At 65.6% G+C, this 21705-nt stretch overlaps 1 protein-coding gene across 7 annotated transcripts; it reads right to left on the reverse strand.

Moving 5' to 3' along the window:
• Nucleotides 1-160: 160 nt before the first annotated feature.
• On the reverse strand, nt 161-21510 carry SCRIB (scribble planar cell polarity protein). Of its 7 annotated transcripts, XM_053896265.1 has the most exons (37): nt 21333-21510; nt 19981-20098; nt 19794-19872; nt 19607-19696; nt 19448-19504; nt 19286-19349; nt 19116-19190; nt 18903-19047; nt 18450-18568; nt 18029-18228; nt 17768-17934; nt 17558-17685; nt 17358-17483; nt 16423-16590; nt 15899-16300; nt 15192-15254; nt 14701-14790; nt 14114-14191; nt 13144-13467; nt 12910-12990; nt 12571-12825; nt 11923-12033; nt 11527-11820; nt 11248-11436; nt 4248-4358; nt 4097-4144; nt 3829-3903; nt 2846-2914; nt 2124-2228; nt 1877-2036; nt 1650-1779; nt 1362-1547; nt 1126-1268; nt 1000-1037; nt 816-890; nt 582-633; nt 161-501 (listed from the first exon to the last, which is right to left on the reverse strand). In XM_053896265.1, exons 1-37 carry the CDS (start codon nt 21489-21491, stop codon nt 365-367), a joined length of 4911 nt encoding a protein of 1636 aa, XP_053752240.1. In that variant the 5' UTR covers nt 21492-21510; the 3' UTR covers nt 161-364. The 7 variants fall into 7 exon arrangements, with proteins under 7 accessions (XP_053752240.1, XP_053752236.1, XP_053752241.1 ...); XM_053896261.1 differs by having other exon boundaries at nt 1877-2228; nt 15192-15236; XM_053896266.1 differs by lacking the exon at nt 816-890.
• Nucleotides 21511-21705: the final 195 nt, after the last annotated feature.

The following is a 21705-nucleotide window of genomic DNA, read 5'->3' on the forward strand; positions in this document are numbered from 1 at the left end:
AGTGGGGCGGGGTGTGCGTGGGGGCCCCGGACGGAGGGCACGCTGCTCCCGGGTGCACGGGATGGGGGAGGGCCTGGGGGTTCAGGGTTGTTTCCGGCCCGCCCCCCCCCCCCAACCACCATGAACCCCAGCCGTGGGGTGTGGGCAGGCAGACAGGAGGTAAAACGTAGTCAACTTTATTCTTCTTAAACCACAAAATAGAGTCTTTGGTTGTACAAACGTCACTAGTTACAGTCTTGCCAACAGGTCCCAACTGGGGAGGGGCCTCTTTAAAATGCTAACACCCAGGTTAAAAGACTCGGGGCAGGGGCGGTGGTGCTGCGGGCAGGGCCCCCACCCGAGTCAGGGGAGGTACCCAGGACCTCTAGGAGGGCACTGGGCCCAGGCCGCGGCGCCCTGGCCGGATCGGGCGGCGGCTGCTGCACAGCGTCACCTCCTCGGGGCCAGGCGAGGGCCTGCCCAGGAGCACCACGGCCACCTCTCCGTCCTCCTCCTGCAGGCCTGGTGGGCAGAGGCAGGGCAGTGAGCCGACAGGGGGTGGGGTGGCCTGGGGGCACCCCCGGGCCTCACCTGTCACTTACCAGGGCCAGGAGACGGTTCCAAGGACCTCAGCTCCTCAGCAAAATCTGGGGACTGTGATGGGGAGAAGGGTTGGGTCAGGACTGCAGCCAGGGGCTGCCTGCAACCACCCCTGAGAGCCGGGGTGGGGGTCCCCGCGCCCACGGAACAGGACTGGAGACAGGCAGAGAGGGCGGGACAGGCCTGGTGCAAAGGCGGCAGGAGCCCATGCGGCTGTCCCGCGGAAGGGCCTGTACCTGCAGGTCATAGACAGGTCTGGAAGAAGGGAGGGCTGCAAACACCCTGTAGTCAAACTTCCTCCCAGACAAGGCCTTGAAAGGACAGCGTGAGGGAGAAAGGCAGAGAGCGTGAAAAGGGTGAGGGGAGAGGCAGGGTCTGGGGAGGGGGGTACGGGACAGGCATCGACTGCTGACTCCTCACCAGGCGTCCAGGAGAGGTGCTGGTCTGGGGGCCGAGGTCTGGCGGGGGAGGGGGGACAAGAAGTGGGTGTTGGGGGAGGTGTGGGCTGCAGGGCAGACCCGCCGCCTCCCCTACCGGGACGCAGACCTTCCAACGGGGTGGGTGACGGGGTGGGCGCCGGTGAGGGGGCCTCCGCCAGCCGCTCCAGGGGCCCGCGCCTGCCTCGGCCCTCCTGGGACTTGCTGAGGACCATCTGTGCACGGAGGGCGTCCTGTTCCAGGGACTTCATCCTGAGAGCAAACGGGAGGTGGGGCTGGGCAGGCGGTGCGGTGGCCGCAGGCAGCGGGGGCAGGGGAGGCCTCGCTGGGCCGCAGGGGCCTCACCTGGCCGCCCGCCACAATGCGCGCTTCTCGGCCTCCAGGGCACGGCGCTCGGCAGGGGACAGAGCCCGATCGGGCGCAGGCAACTCGGGGCTCTGGACACGGAGTCGCTCCTGATGGCGCCGCTCCGCTTTGGCTGTGCGCACCGGGGCGCTGCCTCCCGGAGGCAGGGGGGACGAGGGTCCGAGCCTGGGAGAGGAGATGGGACAGGAGATGGGACGGGAGGACCGGGTGGGTGGAGTGCTGGGGGTACAGGGGCACCCGGGGAGATGCTGGGTGCTGCCCCCTCACCCTGTGGTGGGGCCGGTCGGGGGAGGCAGCTCCTCTGGCTCATCGGGGGGTTCCCCATCCAGGTCCAGGGGGGGCCCGGTGCCCTCTGCCTCCCGCATCATCTGCGCCCTCTTCTGCTGCAGCTTCCGGGCTGGGGGGGAGGAGGAAAGGGGTGTGTGTGTGGGGGGGCCGACAGGTCAGGCCCCGGCCTGGCCCCAGCCCTCCCCGCTGCCCATCCGGCCGCTCACCTTCCTCCTCCTGCATCTTGCGCAGATCGTCGGCACCCACCAGGGACACGCGCTTGGGGGGCCCCTCGGCTTGGGGCAGCCGCACCTCCAGTTCAAAGTACTTTTGCCGCTCGCGGAAGGAGAGCTGCTCCGGGGAGGCCGCGGGCCCAGGTGTGGGGGCCTGGGGAGAGTGGGTCCTGAGGCCCGGCCCCTCCGGCACGCGCCCCGCAAGCACACGCAGAGGAAGGGCGGGCCGCCCACCGTGTACCTGGGCGGGGGTGTCCGGCGGGTGTGGGCCGGGCACGGCGGCAAAGGTCCTGTAGGCCTGCTTCACGTTGGTGGGCAGTGCGTCGGGGGAGGGCGGGGAGGGGAGCTGAGGGGTGGGGTGCACGTGAGTCATGCAGAGACAGCCATCATCAGCCACCAGCTGTCCCCACCAGCTGCCCGAGACGCCCGCACACTGGAGGTCAGAGCGCTCACAAAACGGGGATCACCTCTATCCCTGGGGGCCACAGAGTCCCCTGGCCAGGCCTCAGCCGCTTTTGTCAGCAGAGGGAAGGATCGGGGTTCAGGTAAGGTGGGGGGGGGGGGGAGTTGGTGCAGGAAAGAGACACGGAGCCAAGGTGAGCGGTCAGGTTGGGTACCCAGGGGCACGGGGCCGACACTTACCTGCCTGCCGTCTGCTGGGCAGGGGCAGAGGCCGGGAGCTGGCCTCTGAGTCGGCATTGCCAGTGCCCACCCCCCGCTGCCCTCTCATGCAGCCGACCCAGGGAGCCTGAGTAGGGCCAAGCTGGCCCCCAGGGCCTCACAGACAAGAGGACAGGCAGGGGTGAGGCAGCCCTGACCCCGGGGGCCCCGGGGAGCCCTCACCCACATCACCAACCACCTCTGGCCAGGGAGGTGCCGGCAGGCTGTGCCCTCACAGTCCGAGTGGCAGCTGGGGGGAGGTGCTGTCCCCTCCCCCCCCCCCCCCACCCACTAGGCACTCACCTGCTGGCAGCTGGGGGAGGGGGAGCAGGGAGCCTCGGCCATCTTCCCTCCGGCTGTTCCAGACAGGACCTGCAGGCGTCAGGCTGGAGTGAGGGTCAGGCAGGGGTGGGGCCTCGCAGGGGGTGGGGCGCTTGGCAGAAGCTGGTCTTCGGCTCCTGACCTGACCCCAGTCCAGGGGGCATTCCCAGGTGGACATAAACACCTGTTTGGCCAGTGTGAAGGGTCCCCCCCCCCCCAAAGGCCACAGCCTGGAGCCCCCCAGGATCCCCTCTGCACCCCACGATGCCAGGGGGACAGGAAGGAGGCTCTGACCACAGCGAAGGCAGCTGTTCCGTGGGCAGCGCCCCCGGCTCCCCTCCCCGTGTTCTCTGAAGGGGCGTGAGCCAGGGAGGCCCGGACCCTCGCCTGCCACCCCGTGGCATAGTCCTCCTGGTCAGAGGACACGGGCCCCAACCCTGCCGTGGGGTTCCCGCTCTCAGCTGTTCACAGTTGAGGGAAGGTCTACAACCGAAGCCTCCGAGATGCCCCCCGGCACGACTCCCCACCGCTCGCGGTCATGTTGGCGCCTCGGGCAGCTGCTGGGAGGGCTGCTCCCATCTCGTGGGGGAGGGCTGAGGACCCGACGTCCGTCCCGTCCAGCACAGCTGTCAGCAGCGGGCCACTTCCCTCCGGCCCGGCCTTCGTCAAGGCTGCTCAAAGCTGTCCTCCTCAACGGCAGACCCCCAGTGGCTCTGGAGGCCTCCAGCTGCCTCCGCCCGCCCCTCCCCAGCCCTCAGGCCAGGCTCAGGCTCTCCTCCGGTGGGTCTGAGGGGAGGGGCTTCCTGGGGCCCGGCCCCCAAGCCCCGCGTGCCTCTGCCTCAGGTGCCCCCGTGGGCCCTGCCTGGTCCCCGGAGTCTTGGGGGAGGAGGGGGGCTAAGGCAGGGGTGGGTCAGAGCCTAGAGGGCAGACGAGAGAGTGGGCCGGGCTGTGACCTGGACACTGACCCTCTGCGTGCTGCCAGCGCCGGGCGTGGCGGCCAGGGTGCGGTGGTCCAGCTTCAGGCCCTCCGGGCCCCGACCCTGGGGAGCAGAGTAGAAGTGGTGTGAAAGGCCGTGTCTGCACCCGAGTGTGGGACAGGCCGCTGCCAGGGGAAGGGAGGGCCTGGCGGGCATCTGGGCCGCTGCCTACTGTCCACCCTGGCACCCTGCGGCGCCCCAGGCCCGAGTGTGAAGGGAAGCCTAGTGTACAGGGCAAGGACACCTGGACACTCACCACAGCTTCCAGTCCCCACTGTGGGGTCTGTCCTGGTAGCTCCTTCTCCTATGAGCGGAGAAGACGCTAGTCAGGGACCACCGGCCTCAGGCTCCGCGCCCACCCCTCCCCCCACCCCGCCCCCTGGGGCTGAACTGCAGGTGGTTCTGACCTTGCCAGAGCCCTCGGGGCTCAGCTCCCGGTCGACGGAGGAGATGCTCTCCAGGCTGTTCCGGCGGCCAATTCCTGCCGCGAAGGGGTTGGCAATGACACCCGGGGACACCTAAGGAGAGACGTGGGCTTAGGGCGGGACCCCCGGTCTCGGGGTCCCCTCCGCAGGTAGGCTGAACCTGCCAGCGACCCATACGGCTGAGGCGGCCTCTGGGGTGGGCGGATCCGTGACCGGGTACCGCCGGCACCCCGGACGTTGTGCCGTCACTGCATCTGCCTCAGAACATGGATGCACATCACGAGCCCCAGAGGCCATTCTGACACGTGGCAGGAGGCAGGGGAGGCTGACCGTGTACACTCAGCCCGGGAAGCAGGTGACAACACCGAGATGGGGTGGGGATGGGGGGCACCGGGCAGGGGTGCCTGGCGGCACAAAGCCTCTTCCGACTCACAGGCTGCTTCTGGAATCTGCAGCGCGAGCGCCCAGAAAGCATTCTGAAACAAAGGACGCAATGCAGGAGGCAGCCCGGCAGCCCGGCAGCTCGGGGTGGTAAGGGGGCGGGCACCGTCTCCTGCCAGGTACCGGCCGGCAGAGCGGTGGGAGGAAGGAGGGTAAGAGCGTACGGTCTGTCCACAAACTGCGCTTTAACCGTGAGCCCCGAGGGTGAACACAGGTGGGCGGAAACACGGGAAGGGCTCGCTCCAACCCCACGCGAGACAAGAGGGAGAACTCAGCCGTGAGCAGCAGCAGGAACCGGAGGGGCGGCACGGGAGGCACGGAGACTCCCCTCGGGGCGAACGGCTCCCGCTGACGGGGGCGGCTGTCGGTGTGGGCCAAAACACCTATCCGGCTGCGGCCGACACTTCGAAAGCCCGAGTGAAGGGGTGAGCGAGGGGAGGGCAGAGAGGTGCCAGCCACATGGAGAACGAGGACAGGGGGTGCCCACAGCAGAGAAGAGGGGCTCAAGGATGGAAACAGTGGACAGACAGGGACGCTGTCATGCCGGACGGAGCCATCCATGAGGCAGGTATGACAACACGAACTGGGTGCCGGACAGGCGAGAGGCTAGAGGGGGAGAGCAGAGTCTGCTAGGAACGCGGGCTCGACAGAAACCCTGCAGCGGGAGACCCCCAACTGGGACTGAGATTCTGGCAACAGTGGAAGATGTAACAGACGCTAAGGAGCCCACCTTCTCAACTTCTGGAACACGGCAGTCAGAAGGCCGCAGGCGGGCCTGAGAGAGGCGGGGCCCTCAGACCAGGGAGCACAGTCGCGCACGGGGACTGAGCGGAGAGCACAAGCGGCAAGGCGGCCGGGTCCCTCGTGGCAGAGGAGGCCACGTACACAGGGAGGGGCCGGCCCGGGAGGCCACTGGGATGGTGGATGACGACGTGAACTCCTGCTTTTCCACAGTCAGAGACGCAAATGTCAACACGCACCCACTCATGGAAGAGCCCGGCCGCCGAGAGGCGCTGAGGCCACGAGCACACCTGGGGCCCAGATCTTGGCTTCTAAATACCACTTTCCGCTAAAAGGAACGAGCACTCCTTGGAGAAATGTGCCACAGAGTCGGGCGGGAGAACATGACATGAGCCCAGAGTGACCCGTTGTGCCGGAAACTAGGTTGCTCAAAGGATCGTGGGCCAGGTTAGAGGGGCTGGCGGGAAGCCCCTTCCATCGGCCAACTCCAGGGCTCCTGGAGCATGAAAGCAGCGGCCACGGCGACAAACCATCACCGTGAAAACAACGTGGAGGCCAGTGAGTCTGCGATCGGGGCAGACGGGGGAGTATCTAACTGCAGAGAAGGGAGAGCCCCTCCTGGCAGCACAAGGCCGACCGACAAACGCGGGAGGAGCAAGTTCAGAATGTCATCATTGGCAACGACCGCGACACTGACGCGAGAGACACCTGCAGGCGCTAGGGTTGGCGGCGGACACGGGACGAGTGACGGACATTCAGACACTCTCAACGTCCCCCCACAAGATACTAATTTCAAAGGGAAAAGAGTCACTTTACAGTGAGGACACCTGGGGACAGCACTGTGGAGACCGCGGGTGACGGGCCAGACCGCCATCTGTGCGCCCTGCCAGCAGGCTCTGGGGGGACAGGGGTCAGTCTGCGGGGAGCGGCCACGGGCCACGGTGCACAAGGTCAGGGTCGGGGAGGCTGCAGAGACGCGGCCACCAGGCTCCCACCCGCGCACTCCCGCACTGAGCCCTCTGCGACGAGAGACGCCGTGGGACCGTGGGAGAGGCGCACACACGGCCTCTGGGCGAGAGATTCTGTGGTCTGTTCTTGCCTTTTTCCAAATTTAAAATCATTTTATGTACTTGCTCATATTTTTCAAAAAGAAATCATGCAGACTAACCCCAGACCGACACACCTGGTGGCCTGCAGGGACAGAAGTCAGACTCGTCAAAGTGCTGTTTGTAGTTTTGGCTTTGGGACCACGTAAAGACTCACACTAGCACAAAAGAGCGGTTTGAAACCATCCCTAGGGGCGCCTGGGTGGCTCAGTCGGTTAAGCGGCCGACTTCAGCTCAGGTCACGATCTCGCGGTCCGTGAGTTCGAGCCCCGCGTCAGGCTCTGGGCTGATGGCTCAGAGCCTGGAGCCTGCTTCCGATTCTGTGTCTCCCTCTCTCTCTGCCCCTCCCCCATTCATGCTCTGTCTCTCTCTGTCTCAAAAATAAATAAAAACATTAAAAAAAAAAAAAATTAAAAAAAAAAAAAAAGAAACCATCCCTAAAAACCGAGAATGAGGAAGCCCAGCTGCCTACCAGGCTGGCAGCATAACAACACGACGAGTTATTCCAAGTCACTTAAAATACAGTATTGGGATTATACACCCTAGTAAGTCTTTTTTTTTTTTTTTAAATTTACTTTTGACAGAGAGAGAGAGACAGAGCATGAGCAGGGGAGGGGCAGAGGGGGAGAGAGACACAGAATCCGAAACACGCTCCAGGCTCTGAGCTGTCAGCACAGAGCCCGATGCAGGGCTTGAAATCACAGACCGCAAGATCGTGACCCGAGCCGAAGTCGGACGCTCAACCGACCGAGCCACTCAGGCGCCCCATAAATCTTAAGAACTCGGGGAAATCTTAACTTGCTCTCAACGACCTTGGTATTAACAGCTTCAGAACTATCGAACATAATAACAATACTTAAAGTTTTGATAGAAAAGAGACACAAATATAAAATCAAACGTAAAAACGCTGCAAACTTAATTATGAATTAAAAATAACAGCACAGTGGGACGCCTGGGTGGCTCAGTTAGGCATCTGATTCTTGGTTTCGGCTCAGAGCAGGATCTTATGGTTTGTGGGTTCGAGCCCCATGTTGGGCTCTGTGCTGACAGTGCAGAGCCTGCTTGGGATTCTCTCTCTCTGTCCCTCCCCTATACTTGCTCTCTATCTCAAAATAAATAAGTAAACGTTAAAAAAAACAAAAACAAAAAACAGCACAGTGACACCTGGCTGACTAATCAATGGAACATGTGACTCTCGATCTCAGGGTCACGAGTTCAAGCCCCGTGTTCAGTGTGGAGCGTACATAAAAAAATAAAGAACAGTACAAACTCATGGCTTTCCTCTTTCTAGAAACATCCACATCCTGGGCCGCACGTGCTGCAGAGGCTGGGAAGCAATGAGCCCAGCACCATGAGTGCCGCAGGCCAGTACGGGGCGGGGCGGGGGTGGGGGTGCCGAAGCGCCACCCGTGGCTGAGAGGTGCCAGAGTCCTCTCAGAAATGGCCGATTCCAGGGCCGGGGGAGGAAATACCTGGTCACTCAGGAGGGCAAGGAAGCTATCGAATGACAGGTGCCACACTAAACAGAAGCCACATGTCCAATGAGGGGACGGTGTGAGTGCAAAACACAATGGGTTCAAAGACATCAAGAACACGCAGACCTGTGAATTCACAGTAACGCTAAAAACAAAAACAAAAAAGGGTTCGGTTGCTACCCTTGAAGCTTTGCGAGGCCCCAGCTTGTTATTTAAAACCCCGTCAGGGGGCGCCTGGGTGGCTCAGTCGGTTGAGCGTCCGACTTCAGCTCAGGTCACGAACTCACGTTTGTGAGTTCGAGCCCCGCGTCGGGCTCTGGGCTGACGGCTCAGAGCCTGGAGCCCGCTTCCGATTCTGTGTCTCCCTCTCTCTCTGCCCCTCCCCCGTTCATGCTCTGTCTCAAAAATAAACATTAAAAAAAAAAAAACTTTTTTTAAAAAAAGATCCCGTCAGGACAACGGGAGGGACCCGGCGTGCGGTCTCGCCTGTCCCGGGCAGCGCCTCGTCTCGGGCCCAGCGGCCGAGAGGGGCTCTCTTCCTGGAGGCACACGGAGGCGTGCGGGGCGAGTCCTCCCTCACGGCAGAGACCAAGGGAGCGCGGAAAGGAAAGGTACCCGTGGCCAAAGCCCGAATGCCGGCCCCCGGGAAAGCCAGTAAGAGACACGCTGGCAAACGTGAGCCGGAGGGCAAGATGACAGCTGCGCCGTGAGGAAGGGACGCGACCGCACAGGGGAAGGGCCGTGGGCGCAGAGGGTGGGATGAGGGAGCCAGGTGGCCGTCCGTGCGCACGGGACGGTGGGCGTGTGCCGTGCCGCTCCCGCCACCCGATGCTCCCCGGAAGCGGACGCTACGCTGCGCAGGCGAGGACACCGAGGCCGGGAAGCCAGCGCCCGCCCAAGGCTCCGCAGCAAGGAAGGGCTGTGCCCCGGGTTGCGCTGGAACAGAGGGAGCACTGGCCTCGCCGGTGGAGCCGGCTGCAGCAAGTTCTCGTGAGCCCCGCCCCTAACGAGCTGCCGGGGGTGCTGGGGAGGAAGGCGGCCAGTGCACCAGCTGGCACTGAGACTGGTTTCCAGGACCCGAAAGGGTTCAGGGGACACTCGGCAAGCCCGGACCCTACGGGGCTCAGACGGGCTCTCACACGAGCCTGACACATGGGGTACGACACCGGGGGGGGTGGGGGGGCAGCGAGGAGAGCATTCCGAGGGCCCTGCCCTGTGCCCTGGGGCACACAGAAGTGTGTACGGTCCACTTCTCACTGCTGGCACGGGGGCAAGGCCACCAGAGCGGACCAGAGGGGCCTGACCAGGAAAGCCAGACCCGCATACGCCGCTCAGGACGCAGGACCTCCACGCGGAGGATGGTAAGCAAAAGCAGAGCGGTCCACACGCGGGCTTGGAAAAAACACATTCTCGCGGAAGAACTCCCGAGATCAGAGCTAATTCTCGAGTCCTAATCAACTTTTGTTACAGAACTTGACAGGTTTGTTTGGAACAGAAAACGCAGAGAAATAGACTGAAGCTTTTCTCAAGTAGAAGCAAAAGGTGACTTGACCCATCGGGGATCCAAGCGCACCAGAAAGTGACCGTATTTAGGACCACGTGCAGCAGCTCTGGACACACTGAACTCTCACAGAGATGGCCCCAGGTCCTCAGACCCATGGGGAGCGACAGGTGAGCGTCCCCACTCCTGAGATGACACATCGCCCACTCAGAAAACAATCCGGGGGGACTGCAGAGCTCTGTCTTTAAAAAGTTACGTTAGTACAAGCAAGAAACACACAGCGACGTTCTGACAATTCTTTGAAGCAAGGAAGCAAAGCCCAAGATCCAAAGACACAAGGGAAAGATCAGAAAACTTAATTCACAGAAAACTTAGGTTTCTAAAACCTCAAAGAAATCACTCTTAAAAAGCAAAAGCGATAAAAACAATCGCGTCCCACGTAACAAAAAGCTGACGCTCAAAACACGAAAGAGCACGTGTCGGTCTGCGAGGACGGACGGAAGGTCCGAGTGCCCCCAGGCCTCCTTCCCGCACAAACGCCCCCAAAGCACAGAGACGGGCTCCCGAGCCTGCTGGCCAGTGTGCTGGAGGAAGGCGCAGACGTGGCGACCTGTGGAGGGACCACTAGGCACAGCCACGTGAAAGGGCTACCAGCAGAACCACGTGCCCAGACGGCAAAGCCAAGTGTGGGCACCCCCGTAACTCGGGGACATGCCAGCCCCACTCCCTCGGGGGTTTGAGCCCCTCACCACGTAGCTGTTCTTTTCTCTTCAACTGAAAGGCTTTCAAGTCAGCAAACTTGTAAACTTTTCTAAACACACACGGGAAACGCACAAAAGGTAAAGCCTTTTCTGGGACCACACGGTCTAAACCTCAAGTCCTAAGAGAAACCCCTCCCAGAAGCCACCACCGGGGTTCCCGTGAAGGCAAAGGGAGGTGTGGGCGCGGGGCATCCGGCCTGGCCTGGAGTGCAGAGCGTGAGCACGGCCTCCCTTTCACGCAGCAGACGATACACAGAACCAGGGATGAGCCCCCACTGGCAGTGCAGGGACAGGGTGGCAGGGAGCCACCGTCCCCAGGATGCGCTGCAGACGGCCAGTCTGAGGGGGCCGCCCCATCCCCAGGCAGAGTAGGCAGCCACTGTGGCGAAGGGTCCTCAGAGGCCCGTTTGGGGCGCAGGCACAGCCGCGTCACCTTTTGCCCGGGGGCCCCGGGGACAGCAGTGGAGAGGTGGGAGAGGGTGAGACGGGGGACCCTCCAGAGCAGAGGGGAAGCCGGGCTCAGAGGCCAGACTCGTTCAGACCGAGGGCCCCGCACACGCCCCACGTGGCTTCCACTCTGAGGCAGGTCCTGGGAAGCAAGGTCCCCTGAGGGGTCCCCACGCGTGTCTGCAGGCAGAGTCCCGAGGGGCCCCAACCTCGCCGCGTGCGTGGCTCAAAGCCATGCTGTCGCGGCTCGTGGCCCTGCCCTGCAGATGCCGCCCACCTGAAGGCACCGGCTTCCTCTAGGGCCCGATCGTGCCGTCAGTTCACACGCCCTGTCCCACCCGGGACCGCAGCCCCCTCCCACGTGGACTCAGTGGCCGAGGGCTTCCCCAGGCCTAGAGACGGAAAGACCAGCTCTCCCAGCCCACACAGGGTCACTCCTCGAACGTCTAGGCTGCGCTGCAAACAGGACCCTGTCCTTGTGGCAGGGCGCCGATGGGGGTGGGCACTGACCTCGGCAGGGGCGGCAGCGTCGGTGTCGAAGCCGTCACAGACGAGCACGGTGAGAGTGTCGCCCACGCCGCGCAGCAGCCGCACGGCCTCGCCGTGTGTCAGGCCCAGCAAGCTCTGCTGGTTCACCTCCAGCAGCCGCAGCCCCACCCGCAGCCGGCCGTCACGCCCCGCTGCTCCCGTGGGGCTCACCTGCAGAGAGACCCGGACCTCGAGGTCTACGATGGTTCCTCTTCCCCGAGGAACCCAGTGGGGCGGGGCTGGCTGAGGAGGGGCCCTCACCTTGGAAATGAAGATGCCCTCGTCTGTGGGGTCGCAGGGGTTCCCCGCATGGCCCTTGGCGCCCCCTCGGATGCTGATGCCCAGCTTCTCGCCGGGAGCCTTCTGGATACAGAGTTCCCGCATGCCCGGGGGTGGCGGGTCCCTCCTCACAAGCAAGACCAGCTCCAGGCAGGGCCGAAGCAGGGCACTGACCGCCTCCTGGTGCGTGGCCTCCCGAATGTCCTGCCCGTTCACTGCCAGGATGCGGTCCCCAACCCGGAGGCCGCTGCGTGCAGCCAGGCCCCGTGGGAGCACCTGTCAGCGGGGGTAGGGGTGAGGTCCGGTGGGCTGCAGGCCTTGCTGCCCCCTGCCTGGGCCGGGCCCTCCTAGCAGAGACACACGCGGGGCCCACTCTACCTTGGAGATGAATACGCCAGGCTCCTGGATACCAAACGGGTGGCTGGAGTGATCAGAGCCCCCGACGATGCTGAGCCCCAGTGGGCCCCCGGCTCTCGGCAGGCAGATCTCCTGGGGATACCCAAGGGCGTGAGGAGCTGGTTGGAATGAGCCTGTTGGAGCAGCAAAGGGATGCTTCTCCAACCCAGAGGGTGTACGGGCCCAGGGCGGCTGCACGCAGACAGGTTGTCAGGGATGCTGGGCGGCGGCCCCGCCACGTCAGGACTGACAAAAAGACCACGTGGGGAGGTGGCCAAGAAACGAAGGCCCAGGGGCGCCTGGGTGGCGCAGTCAGTTGAGCTTTCCACTTCTGTCAGGTCACGATCTCACGATTTTTGAGTTCGAGCACCGAGTTAGACAGCTCAGAGCCTGGAGCCTGTTTCGGATTCTATGTCTCCCTCTCTCTGCCCCTCCCCTGCTCACACTCTGTCCCTCTCGAGAATAAGCACCAAAAAAAAATTTGTTTTTAAATATAAAGTAAAAAAAAGAAACGAATGCCCAATGGCCCGGCACCAGAACGGAGAGGGCGGGGCGCTCCTCCCACCCGGTGTGAACCCTCGGGACGTGGAGGGGAGCAAGGGACAGGCAGGGGGAGGGCCACGGTCTCACCTCCACTGGGTATGGCCCCTCCAAGGTGGCAGCCGGTAGGCTGGGGGCCAGCCGCAGCGGCCCAGACTCCCCAGGGGTGGCAGCGGCCACGGCGGTGCTGGCCACACTGGGAGGTGTGGGGGGGGGTGGCGGAGGGCTGGGGGGAAGGGGCCCTCCGGCCCCACGCTCCAGCAGCAGGGCGATGGTGGGGGAAGCGGCGGTCAGCAGAGAGACGGCGTGGTCGTGCCTGGCTTCGGTCATGTCCACCCCGTTGATCTGCAAGAGCGAGGCCCGTCAGGGAGCCCCGGGAGGTGGGTGGAGCAGATGTGGCGGTCAGCCGGCCCCACGACGCCCACTCACCGAGAGGACTCGGTCGCCGACCTGCAGAGTACCCGCCCGGTGGGCAGCGCCCCCCTCTGCGATGCGGGAAATGAAGATGCCCTGCAGGGGAAAGGAGAGCTGAGTGGCACGCGCACGACCCCGGCCCCGAACCCAGGCCCTGCCTCACCCCATCCCCGGCCCCCACCTCACCCTATCCCCGGCCCCCGCCTCACTCCATCGCCCACCTCACCCCATCCCCGGCCCCCGCCTCACCCCATCCCCGGCCCGGTAAGGTGTGGAGCCTTTCCCGCCGGCGATGCTGAAGCCCAGCCCCTTCTCGCTGCGCACAAGGCAGGCCACGTGGCGCTGGCGGAGGGGCCCGGCGGGGTCCGGCTGGAGCAGGGGCAGGCGCAGGGCAGCTCCCCGCCATTCCCGAGGGCTGTAGTCGTCCTCCGGCCGCAGGGGCGTGACGGTGACCGCGTTCTCCGGTTCCACCATGCGCTCCCGCCACAGCCGCATCTGCACAGTGCTGCCGGCCCCCCGCAGCGCCTCCACCGCCTGGTGGTGCTCGGCACCGTGCAAGGCCACGCCGTTCACCTGCGGGGCGGGACACCGGTCAGGCCGGGGCCACGGCCGCGGGGAGGCCCCGCGCACGCTCCCTCCACAGACGGGAGACGGGCAAAAGAGCCAGCCCCGCGACTCGTACAAACCCGGGGTGAGGCCGCGGGTCGGCTGACGGACACGAGGGTGTCCTTTCTGCTGGTCCGCACCCATCCCTCGGCCCAGCGGCTCGACTGAAGACGCCCAGGGTCGCCGGGTGTCTGACGCCATCCCTCCTCCCTGACCCCAGCCTGGTCGGGCTCCCTCTCCTCCGCTCTCCCTGCCGTACTGGCCACGGCACACACTCCTCCACAGAGAGCTGCAGCGTGGTCTCAGCCCTGCCTGGGCGAACGCCAGCCTGGCCCATAGCCTCCGTTCCCGGCCCCTTCTGGGCCCTGCAGAAAGGGCACGTTGCCCTCAGACCTCGCCCCGGTGTGTCCCCCAAGAGCTCCCGGATGCCCCTGCCCAGGCTCGGGAGCAGGAAACCAAGCCAGCGACCCAGCCTGCCAGAGGTGTGACCACCTCCCCGACCAGCCTCCACCCCCGGCACGGCCAGTGCCCTGCACCACCCGGATTCCCTCCCTGACAGCAAGGGCTGTGTGCAGCCTGGGGAGGGCGGGGGGGGGGGGGGGCCCTGACCCACCTCGAGGAGCTTGTCACCCACCCGGACTCCCGCCCGGGCTGCAGGGCCCTCCTCTGACACTCGAGAGATGAATATACCCTGGAGAAGAAGCAGAGGCTGAGCGGAGAGACAGGACGGAGGCCGCGGAGGGGGTCCCATGCTGTCCCGTCCCGTCGGGGGAGCAGCTGGGCAATGCCTGGAAACCCTGCACCAGGCCGGCAAAGATGCCCGAGGGCGCAGGGCAGTCACGGGCGCTGGGCTCGCCGCCGGAAGTCCTGTGAGTCAGGGAGCTAGAAGGCCCAGGTCAATCTCTTGAGACGGTTTTCAATCCCAGACCCAACAGGGGTGACCCACGGAGGGAAAGCGGGATGCCGAGGAGAGCGTGGGCACCCGGCACTGCCTCCAACTAGCCTCCCCGGCTCTGTCCCCGGTCAGCCATCAGGGCCGGGCACCCGGGGCCAGGGGTCCCCGAGGGTGAGCAGGCACCAGAAGAAAGCATGCCGTGAGGTTGGAGAGTACAGTGGAACAGCTCTCAAAACCACGAAAAGCCTCGCAGAAAAAAGGCGGGGATGCAGGGAGAGGGGGCCTCGTGGGCCCTAGGTCCTCACCTCGTCATCCCCTTTGTAGGGCGTAGAACCCCTGCCACCAGCGATGCTGATACCCAGTCCCCCCGTCTGCCGCACGATGGTGAGCGTGAGCTGGAAACAGAACAGGCTGGCTGTCCGAGGGCCGCCTGGGGGCCTGCACGGCGACGGGCACTGACAGAGCAGAGCACAGCCTGGACCGTGCCCAAGGCCCTGCCCCCACCCGTAGATACTGCCTCAAAGCTCCAGGGTCCCCACGGCTGGGAAGGCAGGGGACGCCCCAGCACCCCTGCTGACACCGGCTGCCTGCCCCAGGCCCGCACCCATCTCTGTCCGTCTGGGTCAGAGGGACGGCTGGCCCCGGCACCGGGGAGGTGGGCGGGATCTGCCCAGGCGTGTGGGAGAAGGGGGGCGGGGGGGCGGGGGGGCAAGAGGCGTGAGAGCTCACAGCCCGGGAAGCAAGACCAGCAGCCCGGGACACAGAGCACAGAGCAGAGCCCAGAGCAGGTACAGACCTCTTCCTCCTCAATGCGTGCGGGCTCTATCAGCAGGTTATTGGCCTGGTCAAACGACACCCCCTGTTAGGACGGGACCAGCGAAGGCATGCAGGTGAGCCCCGACCCTGCCCTGCCACCGCCTTACCCGGCCCCGCAGAGAGCAGAAAAGAGAAGAAAGACCACACCAAGCTCCCGCAGCCCGAGCACCGGCCCGTCTCCCGGGGCACGCGGTCCCCTCCGCTCCAGACACAGGGCTACCACTGCCACCGCCAAAACACCAAACGGGGCGGGCTTAGCGGGTCGGGGGCCCCCAGGGCAGGCTGAGCCTGTGTCTGGCTGTCCCAGAGTACGGCCACCTAGGCCCCTCAGCTGCCACGGCATCACACCCGCTCTCCATGCACAACCTCGATGTCAGATGCACAGAAGTGCTGTGGTGCTGACGTGTCCCCAGGGAGCAGGCAGGACCTTGTGTGGGCCCACGAGAGCCCCCTGAGGGCTAGGGAGAGGACTGGGGCGTGGGTCCACAGTGGGGCCGGCAGGGCCTCGGGACCCAAGTCCGAACCCAGCCCAGGAAGACCTCGCGGGCAGCAGCCCTTGGGGAGGAGCCGAGAGCTGCCGTGAGTGCCCCGAGATACCAGTGTGGATGGAGGCCCGCTGAGGAGGAGTGTAGACCCTGCGGGGGCCAGCAGAGCCTGGGTCGACCGGGTGTGTGAGCTGAGACCCACCTTGATGGAGGGTGCGGAGACCAGGGTCGCCTCCTCCGCCGCCTCCTTCTCAGCCTCCTCTTGGTCCGGAGGAGCCTCCTCCTCCGCCTCCTCTTCCTCCTCTTCCTTCTCACCTTCCTCTTCGTCCCGAGGAGCCCAGGCTGTGTGGAGGCCGTTGTGCCAGCCCCCAGGCCCTGCCGGGCCCTCCCCGTCCGGCTGTGCTCCCTGCAGCAGGGCCACGACGGCCTCGGGCTGGGGCAGCTTGGAAATCTTGAAGTGCTTCTTATAGTGAGGCGTGTCCTTGCGGATAAGGCGCTGTCTCCCACCGGGCAGGGGCCAGGGCGCCTCTGGCTGCCCTTCCTCACTCTCGCCATCTTCCCTCGGGGGCAGCAGCAGCGTGTCCTCCGCGAAGCGCACTGTGGGCTGCGTGAAGCCGGGCGTGAGGACGGCGGCGTGGTCTGCACGGGCCCCCTGCCCGGACGCGGCTCCCGGACGCTGGGCAGCACGCCGCTGCAGACCTCCGCGGGGCAGAGGCCCGGCCTCACCTCCTCGTAAGTCTCCTCCGCAGGCTCCTCTGGGGTGCCCGGGCCGGCTTCCTGCTGGCTCGGCCCCTGCGTCTCGGTCAGCGGCCCCTCGGGGTCACCCTCGGAGGCCGTGCTAGCAGACGGCTGTGAGTCCTTGCTCAGGCCAGACTCGGTGCTCAGCCTCTTCTCCTGCGGCAGGGTCAGGCAGCTGGTCGGCCTGGGCGTTCTGCTGCCCCGCCTGCAGAGCCCCCGGTGGGCTCACCCCGACGGGTAGATGGAGCCCGTCCCAGCCCCCAGGGAAGCCACGCCGCCATCAAGATGGAGAGACGGTGTGCGAAGCCACAGATCCGTGGCGCAGCCCCTCAGGGGTCTTCCCGCAAGACACAAGACGGGGACCAGGTAGGTTCCAGAAGACCACCAGACCGACAACCGCCAGGCGCCCAGACGTGAGCACGGTTCCGCACATAAGCCACGGCGGCTTCACAGAGCGGGTGGCCCGGCTCCACGTCCCTCCAGGCTTCAGACACCCTGCTGCACCCGAAGCGTCCCCAAGCTTTCCCCGACCCCAACGCCAGGAACCTCTAAACGAGCACCACCGGGCCCACCTGACTCAGGTCCCCGCGTGCCACGCCAAAGCCGGCCGTGCCCCTTCCGGCTGTGTGAGGACCCGAGGCAGGTGTGACCCGCTCGCCTCGCTCTCCGCCCCTACACCGCCTCTGGTTCCTACCCGGCGTGTCTACACCACACGTCCCCCTGCACTCGCGCCAGTGGCCCTTGTGTGACGTGGCCCTGCTCCGCTGGAGAGCGTGGCGGACTTGGCCCTGGACCCCTGCCCCTCAGGCTCATCTCCTCCCAGCCCCCGCGCCCACCCCTAGGCGCCCAAAGCCCCACACCCATGATGGACAAGACACCCGGGGCCAGGGTCCCTTCTGTGCCAGGCGGGTTCCCATAGGCACCTCCTCCAAAGGTGAGGGTGGCCCAGACTCGGGCCTGCAGGACAAGGCTTCGCCCCGACGTTCCTCGACACCCCTCTTCATCACCTTCAGCTCGCTGGGGTGAGGCGTGGCCCGACGTTGCAGGCCCTGCAGTGTGCAGGGGGGTGAGGGGGGGGGCGGGGAGGATGTGCCCCCTCCCCCCCGGGGCACCCCCACCATACCCGCTTCTCAGCAGCAGCTTCCTCGGCGTCGTCGCCACAAGCGGGGACCTCCAGAAACTGGATGACGCTGACGCGACCGAGCGGGGCGTCGCTCCAGCTCTCAGAAGGGCTCCGCTGCCCCGGCTCCTCTGAAGGACGCGGTCGTCAAGGGGATGCCCGGCCCTGCCCCTCAGACGCAGCCGCCCCGGGGCCCCGTGGCCAGTCACCTACCGAGGCTGGGTGGGGGCTGCTGCGGCAGCAGGTAGCAGGTGAGAACCTTTTCGCCGGTCTGGGCGTCGTCCTCCGTCTGGAACCGGAGCATAGGCTGTGCCTGGTTCTCAGCCAGCCATAGGGCCTTGAGGTTGAGGTGGGTGAGCGCAAACGGCAGACTCCGCAGCCTGGGGGCCGGGGGGGGGCGGGTGGCACGGGAGGTTCAGCGGGGGCCGGCAGGCTCGGCTGGCTCAGCGGGGGCCGGGCAGGGCGAGCACTCACCGGTTTCCAGCCACGTCCAGCACGTGCAGCTCAGCCGTGTGGGCGAGCTCGGGCGGCAGGGCGGCCAGACGGTTGTCCCTCAAGGAAAGGACACTGAGAGCCACACAGCCTCCGATCTCGGGCGGCAGCGCCTCCAGACGGTTGCGGTCCGCGTTGAGATTGGTCAGCTTGGTCAGCTTCCCCAGAGAGCGGGGCAGAGCCTGGTCGGGGCCGAGGGAGGGTCACAGGTTGGTGGGAAACTGCCCCGGTCCGGAAGTAGAAGAGGACCTTTCTGCGGGGTTCGGTCTGGCACCGCTCCCTGTCCCCCGCAGGGAACCGCTTCCGGCCATAGCCTCCCATCCAAGCAGACCCCCGGGGCCTGCCGCACGGTGCTCCTCTCTCCCCGCCTCAGCGTCCCCGGTCCCACCGGGCCGGGGCCTACCGTCAGCAGGTTCTCCGTGAGGATCAGCTCCGAGAGGTTCTCGCAGTCACCGATGGCCTCCGTCACCTCGCACAGACGGTTCTGGTCCACCTTCAGGATGGACAGCTGTTTCAGCTGACCTGGTATCGGGGAGACACGATGACACCGCCGTGTGGGGCAAGGGCCCGGCTGCCCGTGTGGGGCACAGCTCAGAGCCCTGCCCTGCTGCAGACCCGGCCCCCATCACCCAACCCACCTGCCCTTGCAGCCCTTCGAGCTCCCTGCCCTGGAGCTGAACCGCCAAGCTCCCTCACCCGCTCACCGGGCCCATCCCCACCCCAGTTTAATTCCCCTTCTCGGGGGCATCTCTCGGAGTCCAGGTAAGTAGAGTCAGAGCCCTCCCCGAAAGGGCCCTCCTCCAGGCCGGGGTTCCCCGCCAGCCACGCCCCCCCCAGCACCCCGGCCGGTGCCGACCGATGCCATCAGGGAGCCGCTGCAGCAGGTTCTGGGAGAGCAGCAGGTCCGTGAGCAGCAGCAGCCCGCCGAGCTCAGAGGGCAGCTCCTCCAGCCGGTTCTCCGACACGTCCAGGCACACCAGGCGCCGCAGGTTCCCGAGCTCCTGGAGGTGGGCGCAGGGGGTCAGGGAGCAGCTGAGCACGGGCCAGGGGGTGCCGCACCCTCACTCACCGGGGGCAGTGCGGACAACTGGTTGCGGTCCAGCCACAGCTCTCGAAGATTGGGCAGAGCCCCCAGGGTATCAGGCTGCGAAAACAGACGGGGACAGGACGACAGGCTCAGAGCGAGCACCTGAGGTCCCCGGCCCTGCCTCGCCCGAGACAGCCCCGCCCTCTCCGCACCAGCACTTCCAGCTCATTGCCTCCCAGATCCAGCTGTTCCAGCTTGACCAGGAAGGACAGGGACCTGCGGAACAAACAGCAGGTGTCGCCTCGACTGCGCGGCCTGAAGCCCCGAGGGCCTCGGCCCAGGCAGGCACCGGATGAGGACCCGAGCCCACTCACGCAGGCAGAGACTTGAGCAGGTTCTCCCGAAGCTCCAGGGTCACCAGGTTGGCGAGGCTGAAAGAGAGATCACGGTGGGCGTGACAGAAACAGAGAGATGGTGGGGACAAGCGGAGAAGCAGGGCCGAGCCGAGTTCCCCTGCCCTGGAGGGCACTCACTTGCCCACGTCCCCGGGCAGCGCCTGCAGGGACACGTCATTCAGGGCCAGGTGAGCCAGGCTGCGCAGCTGAGTGAAGCCTTCCGGGAGCCTGCGCCAGAGGAAGGGGACCTCAGGTGTCCAGAACAGGGCTGCATAACCTCCCGCACCCACTACTGCCCCCCACCCCTGCCATGGCCATCACCCACCTAGACAAAGGGTTCCCGCTGAAGTCTGCGATCTCCAGGGCCTTGCAGAACTTGATGCTCTCGGGGATCTCCGGAATGTCTGTGGCAGGAGAGGGATCGCCATGGAGAGACACCCGTGGTCTCTGAGGACTCCCAGTCCTTCCTGCCTCCCCTAGGCTCCACCCCGGACCCGCCCTGGGCTCCGCACCGTTCCGGGACACGTCCAGCTCCACCAGCTGCATAAAGTTGGCCACCTCGGGGGGCAACCGCTGGATCTCGTTGTCACTCAGGCCCAGCTTCCGCAAGTTCAGCAGACGAAAGAAGGGCTGTGGGCAGGGAGTGGGGTCAGGGGTGCCTGGACTCTAGCAGAGGGCCCCTCCGAGAGCAGACACGAATTCACAGCTCACGGATCCCATGGGCCCCTGCCTGCTGCAGGCCCCACAGAAACCCAGGGTCCTGCCACATCACCTCAGTCTGCAGCAGGAAAAGGAGAGAAAAACGCACACCCCCGTCTCTCCGAGCTTCTAAGTTCCTTTTGGTACCTGGTCCCTTCTCGTCAACTCAGACACGTTCCCTGCCGCTCTTTCCAAAGCGTTCCAAATCCTGGCTGGTGAGTACTCTCACGTCTAGCTGGGTGATTCTCCATTCCTCACCCTGTGTGCTCCCTTAATGACTCCACATGCAACCTGAAAGCCCTCTTCCCCCCGTCCAGCGGCGAGTCCTCCAGGGCCCCTGCTGGCTCTGCTGCTGCACCCAACCGACCCGGCCCAGATCTGCGGCGAGGACTGGGCAGTCATGAAGAAAAGTGACAAAATCAGCAAAGTCCCCCAAGTACAGTGGTTTCGTGTACAGGGGGGCCGAAGACTCCTGGAGGTGGTGAGGGACAGAGCCCTCCCATCCAAGCCCAGAACAGGGTCACCACACCCTTTGTGGCACACGGCCCCAAGCACTGGGCCGCTTAGCAACCGGTCTCCAAAAAGGAAATCCTTTTATGACCTGCTTCCTTTAGTAACCTCTTCTCCAGAGCAGCCTTAGAAGGAAAGCAAGCTGACCGGGACGCACAACCGCAAGGAGAGGTAGACAGGCGGCAGACCTATCAGGGACAAGGACCTTGAGGACAGCTCCCCTACCCTGCCTCAGCCCCTAGGAGGAGAGCAGTCGGAGAACGCCCGCCGGGCTCCTCGCCTCCCGGGCAGTGTGAAAAAGTAGTCTTCACCTGCCAGACCAGGTTCGCCTACCCACCTCGACGGGCTCCCTCCCATCCACCGCCCCCGTGCTTGCGCTCCCTTCGCTCCTAGACTGTGGCTATCCCTGTCACCCCCAGGCAGGCACCCGAGGAGCACTGCCACCTGGCGCCGGCACCCGAGGTGGGTGAGGAGGGTGGGGCTGGCCAGTAAGAACCAGCAGGGCCAGCTGGAGGCTGCGGTGCCCCGCCCGGGGCCAGCGCCTGCTGACGAGCCCTGGGAGAGCGGGAGCCGCCGCGGGGCCGATCCCGCCGACCGGTGCCCACTGGTGCCCAGGGCCGGGCCGGGCGGCAGGTAGGTGCGGGCGGCCGCTCACCTTGGGCAGCTCGCGCAGCTGGTTGGCGTCGAGGAGCAGCTCCTCCAGGCTGCGGCTGTAGCGGTAGATCTCCTCGGGCACGGCCTGCAGCGAGCAGTGCCGCTTGTCCACCGACTCCACGTGCCGGTTGCAGCGCCACAGCGGGATGCACTTGAGCATGGTGCGGGCTGGCGGGCGCGCGGCGCTGGCTCAGGCGCGGGCTCGGGCGGCGGGCTCGGCCGGGGGGCGGGGCCCGGTCCGCATGAGCGCCGGGCCGGCCGGCCGGGCGGGGGAGGGGCGGGGCGGCGGCGGCGGCGGCGGCGGCGGCGGCGGCGCTGGGCCCGGGCCGCGCTCGGAACGCTCGGCCCGAGGCGGCCCGAGAGGGGAGGGGGTG

This window comes from Panthera pardus, unplaced genomic scaffold (assembly GCF_024362965.1).
Source record: "Panthera pardus isolate Hobbes unplaced genomic scaffold, ASM2436296v1 HiC_scaffold_7, whole genome shotgun sequence".
Taxonomy (NCBI): Eukaryota; Metazoa; Chordata; class Mammalia; order Carnivora; family Felidae; genus Panthera; species Panthera pardus.

Excerpts from the sequence above, each read along its gene's own strand:
- SCRIB (XM_053896260.1), bottom strand. The coding sequence starts at position 21,491 with ATGCTCAAGTGCATCCCGCTGTGGCGCTGCAACCGGCACGTGGAGTCG. Across the intron at positions 14,791-15,191 it reads CACGCATTGAGGAGGAAGAG|CTCACGCTCACCATCGTGCG; the intron begins GTCTGTACCTGC and ends TTCTGTTTCCAG. Across the intron at positions 11,437-11,526 it reads AGGGCATCTTCATTTCCAAG|GTGAGCCCCACGGGAGCAGC; the intron begins GTGAGGGCCCCT and ends GTCTCTCTGCAG.